The 12,444-nt window shown below is 44.0% G+C and overlaps 1 protein-coding gene across 1 annotated transcript in view; it reads right to left on the reverse strand.

The window, feature by feature from the left end:
- HMCN1 (hemicentin 1) overlaps positions 1–12,444 on the reverse strand; it is a 166,025-nt gene that overhangs the window by 28,571 nt on the left and 125,010 nt on the right. Inside the window, exons 58-71 of the mRNA XM_066192199.1 lie at positions 10,482–10,643; positions 10,178–10,291; positions 9,857–10,059; positions 9,546–9,627; positions 9,301–9,432; positions 8,928–9,077; positions 7,761–7,920; positions 7,073–7,197; positions 5,467–5,650; positions 5,191–5,288; positions 4,368–4,652; positions 3,521–3,711; positions 2,783–2,864; positions 2,183–2,319 (exon numbers count right to left, since the gene is read on the reverse strand). Coding sequence (XP_066048296.1) covers positions 2,183–2,319; positions 2,783–2,864; positions 3,521–3,711; positions 4,368–4,652; positions 5,191–5,288; positions 5,467–5,650; positions 7,073–7,197; positions 7,761–7,920; positions 8,928–9,077; positions 9,301–9,432; positions 9,546–9,627; positions 9,857–10,059; positions 10,178–10,291; positions 10,482–10,643 — 2,105 coding nt within the window. The remainder of the gene's footprint in view (positions 1–2,182; positions 2,320–2,782; positions 2,865–3,520; positions 3,712–4,367; positions 4,653–5,190; positions 5,289–5,466; positions 5,651–7,072; positions 7,198–7,760; positions 7,921–8,927; positions 9,078–9,300; positions 9,433–9,545; positions 9,628–9,856; positions 10,060–10,177; positions 10,292–10,481; positions 10,644–12,444) is intronic.

A 12,444-nucleotide genomic window follows, 5' to 3' on the forward strand; every position in this document is an offset into this window, starting at 1 on the left:
ATCAGCTCCAATGCCGCAGTGCAGGGCTGGAGCACTCAGGTGACACAATTCACCACCAGGGTAGGTTATTGACAGATTTTGGGCAATCATTGGTGTTTCCTGTTGAGAACATAACCTATGTGATGGTTTCTAAACACAGAAACCTGGAGATAACGGAAGACAGGGGATGAAGTTGTAACTTAATCCTTAGGCTCTACTCAAAATAAGCCAGAAAACTCATGTTGGGAAAAAAAAAAATACAAACTCAGCAAGTCTTTCAGTGCTTGAAAAAAGCCAGGTTAGGCCAGGAGGCTCCTATTCTTCTCTTAACCATCAATGTGCACTTCCAAAACCCCTCAAGAGTGCCACAACTTCAAAGCTGCTGGAGGCCAGATCTTTCCATAGCTCTGCTACCAGAGCAGGTGGTGCTGCACAATTCCATCACTCAGCACACAGAGATAGACTAGGGCAGGCCTCACCTCAAAATCTGCCCAGTAGAAGACAACAAAAGCAGGAGGAATGAGAACCCCCACAGCAAGGCTGCTTCTCAAAACTAGTGATATTTAAATTGAAATAACACTGCAGGCTGAGAACCTGCCTTTCTCCAGCCCTCTCTTTCACTGTGACACCTCCACTTTTCCAGGCAAGGAGGATGATTTGCCAAGGAGCTCCTCACCTCTCTTCTCACACCCAAGGACACCCATTTCCAGCTGCTCAGGATTAGTCAGCTGATACATTTCTTTGGGGTTGGGAAAGCAACTGGGCATTGGGGAGGACACTGATTTCTCCTGATGTCTAGAATATGAGCTCCTGAGTCGGGAGGCTCTGGCACAGAATGTCCAGAGAAGCTGTGGCTGCCCCTGGATCCCTGGAAGTGTCCAAGGCCAGGTTGGATGGGGTTTGGAGCAACCTGGGACAGTGGAAGGTGTCCCTGCCCATGGCAGAAAATGGCACTGGATGGGTTTTGAAGATCCAAGAAGCTTCAGCCCTCGCATTCTGACATGAGTTCATAAGGCAGGAGGAGAACTAACAGTGCAAAGATAATTCCCAGGTTACCATCTGAGCACCTCTGGCTGTCAAAGTGTTCCTCTACTTTTGTTTTCTGGTGAATACTTCTAACAGTAGCTGCTTTTCATAATTTATGTTCCCTAAGCACTGCTTTTCAAGCACAAGCTTTCCAATGAAGGCTAAAGCAAAAAGCAGTCATACGCATATTGTTTCCAAGCCTTGTTCAACGTTGTTTACATTAAAAAAAACACCATCCAATTAGAGAGTTAACTGTCCAGAAGCAGAATGGTCCTGTTAAATTTGTTTCCAACTGGTTCCTGGGTTATATTAAGACCATGGTCCCTAGTAGCATTTTGTAAGACATATTCACCCACCATATCCTCCTTCCAGTAATATTAAATTCTTCTAAATCTACCACAGAGCTAGAGTCTGAGGAATGACATGTCAGAGAAAAGCAAACAAGCAGAAACTTGGGTGAAGATGTAGTGATGGATCACAGTTAAGGGAGACAATTCACAATCTATTTTTGTTTCCTCTTTATTAATGAACAAAGGTTGAGAGAAAAATTTTAATTAAGTTCAATTAATAACTGAACTTCAATATTAAGTTAAAAAGGACCTGTTTTGCGAGTGGTTCCAAGGATGGGAAGAAAAAAATTCTTTCTGTATAAACAATCCTCATCTAGCTAATTGTCTCTCAACCAGCAAAGACTCTCTGCCTTGGCATGGCACTACAGAATTCTGAGTGTGAAGGGTGCACTTGGTACAAAACCTGGTGATTAGCAACTCATTTTCTTTCAAAGAACTTCAATTCCTTTCTAAATGCTACTAGAATAGGAGGATGCATAATATAGCCAAAGGAAGCATAGAGTGCAGTCTTGTCTCAGCTACCTTTCCTGGGAAGCCATTCAGGAGTTTACCAAAGGCTTCTAGCATTGCTCAGAGGATCCAGGAGGAGCAAGGGATCCCCCTAAAGGAAAAAAGAACAAGTAACAGCGGGATGGCCACTTGACATGCCCGCTGGCTCTGGGGGCTCCGTTGGGGCTGACTGCAGTGGCACTGGGGCTACCCAGCTGCTCTGAGTTCTGGGCACGTCACTGGGGCTGAGGGGACACTGAGTGGAGCAAGAGACCTGGAGCACTGCTGTGACAACTGCAGCGAGCAAAAGGCCAGCACAAGGGCTGGGAACTCAGTACCTGCAGCGGCTCTCCATCCTTCAGCCAGGAGATGGTGGGAGGAGGCACAGCATCAGACCTGCACTCCAGAATAACCTGGCTGTTCTGCAGCACCGCCAGCTCCTGGGGCCCTCCGGTACCAGCGATGTTGGGGGGCACTGGGACAAAAAACAGAGAGCAAAATCAACACCACACATACCAACCATCAAAAAACTACTTATTGAAAATTTTCAATTTATCTCAAGTTTAAAATAAATGCAAAGCTGTGGCATCATTAATTAGTTCTTCCTCTCAACACCTGTGTTAAATTTATCAGCATATTTCACATCTCTATAGAGCAAGCACAACAAACTTGATCAGACCAAGTGCTGACATGTGTGAGCTTCCTGGATATTCAAAATAAGACTTGGAATTGTAACAGAAATCAGGTGGAACTTCCTTTCTAATTGTGTATCACATTCAGAATAACCATCCTTAATCAGAAACATTAATTATGATCCTATGGTGTAATATCACAGAATATTTCATCTTTAGGAATATGTGTTTGTTAAATGACATACTGGCATGTACCTTAGCAGTTTACACATCGAGGAAACTTTTTTCCCCTAAATTAAAACTTACCATGCACTCGTACCAAATATTCCTTGTCAGCATCTCCTGCTGGGCTAGATGCTAAACATGTGTATCTTCCTGTGTCCTCCACCTGGAAACACAGAAAAACTTCAGCAGAAACTCCAGATTATGGGAAAAATTCAGCAAAATCAAGAAATACAAACATGGTAACAACATACAACAGGCAGCACTTGAACACAAGCACAGGAGACATAGTATGCCTGGAAAGAAAGCAATGAAGTTGTTGAATATTTCTTTATTTCAATTTGATGGGGTTATTCAGAGATGGCTCAGGAGTTGCAGGACTCCATAAAATCTCTCTGGATAATGTGTATCCAGCACTAAAGATGGAACCGGCTATAGCAATCCATCTAAGGAAGGCTCAGGTTTGGGTAGTGAGGAAATCCTTTTGTACACACAGTCATTAACATCTTTATGGTTTCTCCTTTCTCTAAACTCTGCATTGTACAGCCCAGAAGAGTTTGTTTTACAAACAAAAAAAGCAGCAATCAATCCCAAGCCCTATCCCACTTCTGTTTGGGGAACTTCACCAGGGCATCCAGAGCTGGATCCAGCCCTAGTTTACTGATGCAGGTTTTTAAAGGTTGTCTGACCTGGACCCTTCTCTAACCACAAATGCAGGTGGATGAATTTTAGGGGTTTTTAGGACACCTCTGAGGATAGTCTTAAGGCAGGAACCATTTTAGGGATTGCAGAACTGAGCCTATTTTGAAACAAACACTCTACCTGAGCACTGGTTATTCGGAGGGCGTCTCCTAGCATGAGAATATTGTCAGTCTGCAGCAGTGGGCGCCCATCCTTCATCCACGAGATTTTGGGCACTGGGATGCCAGAGGAGATGCAGAGAAGCTCAAGTGGGTTGTTAACAATGACAGAGAGCTCTTCTGGTTCATCTGAACCATTGATATGAGGTGGCTCTGCGGAAGGAAAAACATTCCAGTTCTTTATGGACTCAAAACACCTGTAAAAACTGACTGAAAATATGATCTTGTGGGCAGAATCTGTAGAATTCGTCTACATTAAATTATTTCTGACTGCATCATGAACTCACTGAGGAACTCAGGTAATTTCTATCTGACTCTACCTATTAATTTCCATATTTTATGATTTAGAATTATTAGTTAGAAAATATTTTTTAAAACACAGATAAAACATTATACAGTTTCAGCAAATATATTTATCAGCCTTTTAACTGTTGTGCTTTCAGCTGTGCATCTTCCTGTCAAGCTGAATTTCTGCTAAGCCAAGTTACTAATTTATAGCATATATTTATATTAATTATAGGACATTTCAGTACTTGGGGAATACATAGTATATCGCACATTCACACATCTTTAGGTATCTTTCATTTCCTCATTTCTCTCACTTATCATTTATTGAAATTACCAGGTTGGACGGGGTTTGGAACAACCTGGGCTAGTGGAAGGTGTCCCTGCCCATGGCAGGGGGTGGCCCTGGATGGGCTTTAAGGTCCCAACCCAAAACACTCTGGGATTCTGTGAGCCTGTGAAAATACTCCTTATCCCTGTTTTAAGTGTCACGTCCCTGCCCATGCTGAGAGGTGAACACTCACCCAGCACCTTGAGGACGAAGTGCTTGCTGCTCTGCCCGGCGGCGTTGGAGGCCACGCAGGTGTATCTGCCCGTGTGGGCAGGCTCTGCCCGCAGCACCTGCAGCACCATCCCGCGCCTGCTGGAGCTCAGGCCAGCCCCGAGGGACTGGGGCAGGGCCAGGCTGTCCTTGAGCCACGACACGCTGGGGACAGGGGAGCCATCGCTCAGGCAGCCCAGGGCGGCCGCCCCACCCCGCAGCACCAGCACCTCCTCCGTGACCCCCGCATTGTCCAGGCTGGGCGGCACTGCGGGGACAGAGCTCAGTCACACAGGGGACAGGGACACCGCGGGGACACAGCTCAGTCACAGACGGGACAGGGATATGGGGACACAACTCTGTCACACACGGGACAGGGACAAGGGGACAGAGCTCAGTCACAGCACAGGGACACTGCAGGCACAGAACAGTTGCCCTTCTGCACTTCCTCACTAAGATTCCTGTGCCAAACTTCGCTTACAAATTAAATACTTTTCTTTCTGAAAAAGCCTGTGCCACATTATGGGAATTGGAACTAGATGAGCTTTAAGGTCCCTTCCAACCCAAACCACTCTGTGATTTTATGGTTATGGGTGACAATTCAATTAAGGACTTTTCTAAGGTTAAAACACTTTCAATTTAAAAAAACCACAACACTTTAAAAAGTTAGTATTTCCCCAGTGATAACCTCTAAGATATATTTGTGGCTGTCTGCAATAAGGTGTTGGTGAGAAAGAAAACTAAAGAGTAGGTTTAAGAAATCAAGAAATAAGATTCTTTACATAAAAAAATTCAGACACACGCACCCAAAACTTGCAGGTTGTAATGTTTGTTGTGCACTCCAGCCCTGTTAGATGCTACACAAGTGTACACTCCAGTATCAGATACCTGCACTCGGGCAAGTCTAAGGAAAAAGCAATTAAAGCAAGCTGTAAATGGAATACACGGAACACATTACCTTTATTATGGCATGGTTTGGATCAAATTTTACTCTTGCTTTCAAAAATACAGCAGAATTATGCTGATACCACAAAATAAAACAGAAAGTCAGCTAGTTAAAAGAAAAAAAAAAAAAAACCTACCTGAGGATCTGCCCAGCTGAGAGGAGCTTGATCTGGGAGGAGACAGACAGAGGAAGGCCATTCTTCAGCCAGTGGAGCTGTGGTGGGGGGGTCCCAGCAGCAGCACATTCAATATTTAGGGAGGTGTCCAAAAGGGCAGTGAGCTCCTCTGCTTCATCTTTACTGTTGGCTATCGTTGGAGGAACTGCATTTTGTAGATGATGGAAAGGAATGTATTAAAACAGGCTCCTGAAACCATCCCACCCTGCAGGAAATCCTGCCCCCGATGCCCCACTGGCAATTCAGTAAGAGGATCCCATTTTTTGTACAACAAATCCTCAGACAACAATACCAAGCACTAAAAATCATCTATTAATATGGATAACATTAATATGAATCCATGAATATGAATAACATTTCAAATCAGAAGCACTGTACAATGACAGTAGAATTCTCTTTGATTTGCCAGCCTGCAGCAAGAAAGACAGATCTCAGGGTCTGAAGTTCCTGGGGTGAGAAGGACAGTGCAGGAAGGGATGGGCTGAACCCAGGGCCAGAAGGGACCACTCAAACTCATGGCCTTCAATAAATCTTAAATACAGTGAAATGACAGAGGAGGAAAGTTAGTTTATTGATGTCTGGATGCATCTGCTGACTTCATTCTTAAATAGAGAAAGTTCAAAATGTCTAAGTAAGTATTCTGGATGATGACACAAACTGCTGCTTTGGGACTCTTTGGGGTTACAGGTTAGTTTGAAAGCCATGGCCTTGGGGGTTCACTACATAAAGAAGCCCAGCCAAGTGCAGCTCCAGGTGCTGGCTTAGCTAGGATCCCATCACCCACTGTGACAGTGACACCAATAAGACCTTTAAGTTGGTTATTGCTTGAACTTCAACCAATACAAACTGAGCAAAAACTCCCTGCTGTTATGCAGAGCCATTCTGTCCCCATTCAAGACCGTTTTTTATGATACCAACCATTTGCTCTGCTCATGTCTGCGTTCCCACTGACTCTGAGTCAGCGTCAGTGGGACAGACACCTGCCCAGCAGTGAAACCCTGCCTGGGCAGAACTGTTCCCTCTCCCCTCTACTCTACTTAATGATCATATTTTCCACAACTTAAAATACCTGCTCTCTATGCTGCTAAAGGATTACACTCACTAGCCACTGGACGTCAAACTGTGCAATTTCCTCCAACACTCGCTCATTTTTAAACTCTTGGGACCTTTAACTATCAGTTTCCTTCATACCACTCTGCTCTTAGCTGATGTGCTTTGATTGGAATTAGGGAAGACAATACAACAAAACAGCAGTGTCACAGGAAATCAGCCCCTATATATTCTTCCCTGCAAGAAATAAAAAAAATCACCACAAGCAGAATCCCTCTATTACAAAATCCACCAAAGGAATAAATTCCTGTTTATCCCAAAACACATTTACCAGCAATTTCAACCCTTTTGTCATTGACAGAACATTCTGTGTAATATCTACAACACAGAACATTGGAAAACATGAGCATGCAGGATTCCACTGCAGACAGACACTCCCCTCTGTGCTCTCCCTTGGGAGCACTCCCAAGGATGGGATTATGGATCAGACTTGGGTTTCACATCTGGCAGAACTCACCGTATACATTCAGGTTGAAAATCCTGTCCTCCTCTCCTGCAGAGTTAGTAGCCACACAAGTGTATTTTCCTGTGTCTGAGGTGAGGGCTCTGGAGATGTTTAATGTGCTGCCATCTGGAGTCACTCTACAAAGACCATCACAAAGCACAGTGAGTTTGTTTAGTGTTCCTCTGACCTGGCAAATAAACACTCTGGTCTGCACATTTCAGTAACTACCTCTATTCTCCTGGGAACTTGATGAGAGAATCATTGTGTTTTGCAAAATATTTTTGTTAGAGAGAGGCTAAGAAGTTTTTCCTAGAGATGTCCTGTTTAACTTTGTTTTAAGATTCAACTCCAGCCAGGCTTTTGAAGGACCCATAATGAAAAGCATCAAGTATAATGTTTCCATGCCTCAGATCTTTCCCCTCCAAAAGAACTGAATGACCTTAATAAACTTTCATGAAGCTGATGAACTTTTATGGAATTTATTAACTGAGAAAGACATAAATATCATATACTTATCTCTGTTAAGAAAATGAAATTTTATAGAATCAAAGGACTAACAAACTATACTTGATTTATAGAAACTGGGGAGGGAGATGATGTTCTTAACCTGGCTAAGCTCCAGTTCAGGCTCTCCTCATATTCCCTCCTTAGGGCCCTTCAAATTACAGAAGAGAATGCAGTGTCTGCTTATTTTTCTTGCCTTATCCTTTGTGAGTCATCGCTGACAACTGTTTTTCCATCCTTCAGCCACTGCACATCCGGGGTGGGCACTCCAGTGGCATTGCAGAGCAGCTGGACACTCTCTCCCAGGAGGACACCGACCTCGCTCGGCATCTCAGAGCCAGCAATACTGGGAGGAACTGGAAATGCACCACGGAGGGAAGAGATTCAGCAGCAAGAAATGTAACCTGAACTAGAAACAGCCACACTGCAGTAGCTCATGAGCACCAGCACTTGGTGCAGGTTCTCAGCAGCTGTGGCTGCCTCTGGACCCCTGGCAGTGTCCTAGGCCAGGCTGGACAGGGCTTGGGACAACCTGAACTAGTGGAAGGTGTCTCTGCCCATGGCAGGGGGTGGCACTGGATGGGCTTTAAGGACCCTTCCAACCCAAACCAGTCAGGGATTCTGTGTCCAACACCATCACAGCTCTGTGAAAGCCACATTAATTCCATCCTAATCAAAGCCATTTCCAGCCTGCATTCCCAAGGAACAAGGATGACAGTCTTGCCATCCATGAAGCCAAGACTGTCAGTCCCACTAATAATTTCTGAGCATTTCAAGCAATTTCAGACACATTTGATCAAGTAACCAGCTTGACATTCCATTCCCAAACTTGGGAAAAAGCTGGCAGGCAGGGGTACACCAGTGGGGACCAGTCATTAGGAACAGAGGAAAACATAACAATTGCGGACTAAGGGTGATTCACAGCAAGGCAGGAGACAATTCCATAACAAATAAGGGTTTGCCATTTGAGGTGGGGGTGGGGGAATTATTCCTAAGGAAATTCTGGCAGTAGGTCATTGCTAACTCCTCCCATGGCACAACAGGTACCACTGCTCCTGAATCCACCTCCATGTGCTGCCCCAGTGCTCAGCAGGAGGAAGGATGTGACCAGCAGCAGACACAAGAAACTGCATGACTCTGGTCAAGCTCCACAGTCAGGACTTAAGGATATTCTCTTCCATGCAAATTTTGGACCAGAAGTATTGAACTCTCTAACCACTCTCCCCTTTGGTTACGAAAGTAACAGTCCAAATTCTCCACTTTTCTACATGGTTATGTGATCTCAGTGTCCCCAGCACAGACAGTGTCACATTCACCCAGTGTTCAACCAGTTCTGCTGCCTGCATCCTCCCCCATTGCTCACCTTGGATGGAAAGCACATAGGTTTTCTGAGCTTTCCCCTCTGGATTGGAGGCAATACACGTGTAGGTCCCACTGTCCAGGAGCTGAGAGCGAGCAATCTGAAGCTTGCTTCCACCAGATAAAATATGAACTTCAAGAGAATCCAAGTATTCTGAAACACATAAACAAGTCATCATTCCAAACCACGCAACAGGGGGCAAAAATCTCTTTTGGAAGAAATTGTTCCATCAAAGTTTCAAAACAAAGATTCCAATCAGTTCTCGTAAGAGTCTGTCTAGAGACAAATGAAGAAGAAACTCAGACCAGACAGCAAACAGCAAAGTGGTGCCTCAAAGAGGGGAAGAAGAAGACTGAAAATCATGAGACAATGTTACCTATTGGTTTTCCATTTTTAAGCCACACTAATGTGGGTGGAGGAATTCCAGTAGCATCACAGACAAAGGTGACAGGATTACTGATGGATTCAGTGACCAGCTCTTGCTCAGGGCCTTCTATACTTGGAGGCACTGTGAATTGAATGAAAGCAGTAAGAATATTATGTAAACTGATTTTGAAGTGCCTAATCTGCTACGTCTACGTTATTATTATAACTATTGTAAATGATACAGAGAGTGCTCACCATAAACATTGAGATGGAAATTTTTATCATCTCGTCCTGCAATATTTATGGCCTTGCATACATACTGTCCCGTGTCAGAAACCTGAAATAAAAACAAGTTTTAAAAGAAATCATCATGAATTCTTATTTTAATGCTACAGTTTAGAGACATTAACAGCCTGTGCCTCTGCCAACTCAGAGTGCTTCTCACAGGATGAAAAGCCACCAGGAAACACATCTTCAATAAAAAGCAATACACCACTAAAGAGTGAACTAATTGCTTGGCAGTGGCAGAGCAGTGGCAGACGCAGCCTCCCCCCAGCCTGGCCCACCTCTGCAGCCTTAATCCTCAGGGTCTGCCCGTCTGCCAGGACCTCCACAGCAGCAGAGTCAGGAATGAGGCGGCTGTTCTTGTACCAGGTGATGACAGGGGCTGGGATGGCGTTGGACTCGCAGTCCAGGGTCACCGCGGTGCCCACGCGCACGTTCAGCACCGTCACCGACGCTCCCCCCTGCGCCTTGATGCTCGGGGGCACTGGGGAAGGAGCCCACACTCAGTTCAGCATTTTGTTGGAACAACACAATAAAGCAGATAAACCTCCCCACACTTGCCAAGCAGTAGATATTATTTCAGAAAACAGTAAAACACAAACCGAGGACAGTTAGGAAGCTCTTCTTCTGACTTTCTCCAGCTTGGTTCCTGGCAGTACAAGTGTATTCTCCACCATCTGACAGCTTGGCTCGGGGAATCTGCAGCGTCCGAGCACCTGGAGTGAGGAGAGAAGGCTGGAGATTTCCTCTGTGGAGACTGTGTCAATCCCAAAGGCTGGTTTAGAATAGCAGGTGCAACAGGCTGAGCACAGGCACTGTGCCCCACAAAGAGTGGCCATGGGCCCTATGAAGACAAATCAAATAGAAGCTGAGCCCAAAGGCTGCAGAATAGCTGAGATTCCTCACCAGGCACAATAAAAGTGTTGGAATTTGAACTGATAGGCTTCCCATTCTTGAGCCAGCTAAGATCAGGAGGTGGAAAGCCCGTGACCTCACAAGTCAGAGAGATGAAATTATTCACCACCACGGTCAGATTCTCAGGGTTAGTCCCAACAACACTTGGAGGAACTGTGGAGAGAAAAATACATTAATAGCATCTATCACTGGATCAGCAAAGGATTTCCCACAAGATCCTGATTTACTGCAGTAAAGCTGAATTGCTGCATTTTGCCAAAGGGCCAGGTTGCAAAAATCTTTCACATCCTACGAAGGGATCCACTGCTTTTTGGATGCATCTGGAAATATGACTGAGATTAATCTCCTGGTCATTCCTGTTCCTGTACTTCATAAGAGCGTCATTTATTTCATTTGCGGCCCTTCTGTGCTGGAGGCTTGGGCGGGCTAATGAATCTACACGAGATCCCGACGATGCACTGGCAATTTTCTGACACTGCTCATGGACATTTGCTGCATGAGGCAGGACAGAGCAAATTCCCATTGTCAGGATAGGCAGGATGACTATCACTTCTTCCTGATTCCTTGCTGCTCCTGTTCTCTCTGGAACAGTCCATTTTCCACCTACAGAGACCCCAAACTTATTCCTCCTGACACAGTTCAGCGTTGTTCTGTCAACCAGACAAACCTGTTGCTTAGCAGTGAGCTAAGCACTGGAAAATCCTGGCATGCAGCACTGCTCCAAGGGGTGCATTCCTTAAGCTTACAAGTCCCAGAATTTTAAAATCAAGAATAGTTTGATATGTGAGCTTTCTACAAGAACAATTTAAAACAAAAGAACTGTAAATCTCTTCCTTTTAATAACCCCCAAGCTCTAGTTGCCATGTTTTTGCAGTAGGGATATATAAAACACTTAAGAGGAAAGCAAAAGCATGTTCTTGGCTTTATTGGGTAGAAAAATCATTCCAAAGAACACATGGAATCCTCCTCTTCAAAGACAGAAATACTGAAGTATTTTGGCCCATCTCCACCTGAAATGCTCCAGCTGTTTGCTGTCACTTGAGTGACACAAACCAGTCATTAAGGCAAGTTTATGGCTCCTCTGGGCACTGCACAAACAACAGCAGTCCATATAAATGGGGAATTCACTCCACATTTTTCAGCTTGGAATAACTAAAGAATATTTCCCTGATAAAGAGGATAAAATGGAGCAACCGGAGAATTCTGATCTGATGACATTTGAGAGTTATTTATATTTATTTACTTTTACAGTCCCTTTTTCACAGATGTGATTATTGGCAGTGGGTAATTTAATGTACAAGACCAAATCTCAGCTGTCTTTAATGAAATTTGCTTAAATTGTGTCAGCGGTTGATTTCAATTTCTGCACCAAAAAGCACCCACAAATGTACCACAGGTAATCTGCATAGGCAAATGTATCTGTATGTGCCTAAAGACACAGTCATGGGCTCAAATATAGTACTCAGCATGAAAATTACCAATTATTTCCCTACTATTTTAAATCTGGGTGCTTACTTCCTAGGTTTTAAAAGGTGTTATATTAGTTTTATTACTCACCTTGGAGACCAGAAGTGAAGTTTTCAAAATATTAAAGACCATCATCTTTAGTATTTTATTTAAATTTATGAGAGCAGTTCTATTAGAAACATATAAAAATGCTGGGAAATAGCCTTTTTTTTTGGCATTGACAAAACACAGATCCTGCTGCTTACTGATAATGTGTTTTCCTTAGTGCTTCACCCTGTGCGGTCTTTTCCTGAACAGCTACACTCTAATTTTTCAAATTAAACTGCATTAAGAAAAATAGACCTACGTTGGTAATACTGTTGAGTTAGAATTGAAACTTCATGCAAATATTTTTTTTTCTTAGAGAATAGTATTTAGCCATAGTCGCTAAAACCAAATATTTTTAAGACACAAGAATAAATTTAAACACAAACGTCAGGAAAAATGA

The sequence above is a fragment of the Chamaea fasciata genome, unplaced genomic scaffold, assembly GCF_029207755.1.
Source record: "Chamaea fasciata isolate MVZ Bird 193981 ecotype frontalis unplaced genomic scaffold, bChaFas1.0.hap1 SCAF_10, whole genome shotgun sequence".
NCBI classification, from domain to species: domain Eukaryota; kingdom Metazoa; phylum Chordata; class Aves; order Passeriformes; family Sylviidae; genus Chamaea; species Chamaea fasciata.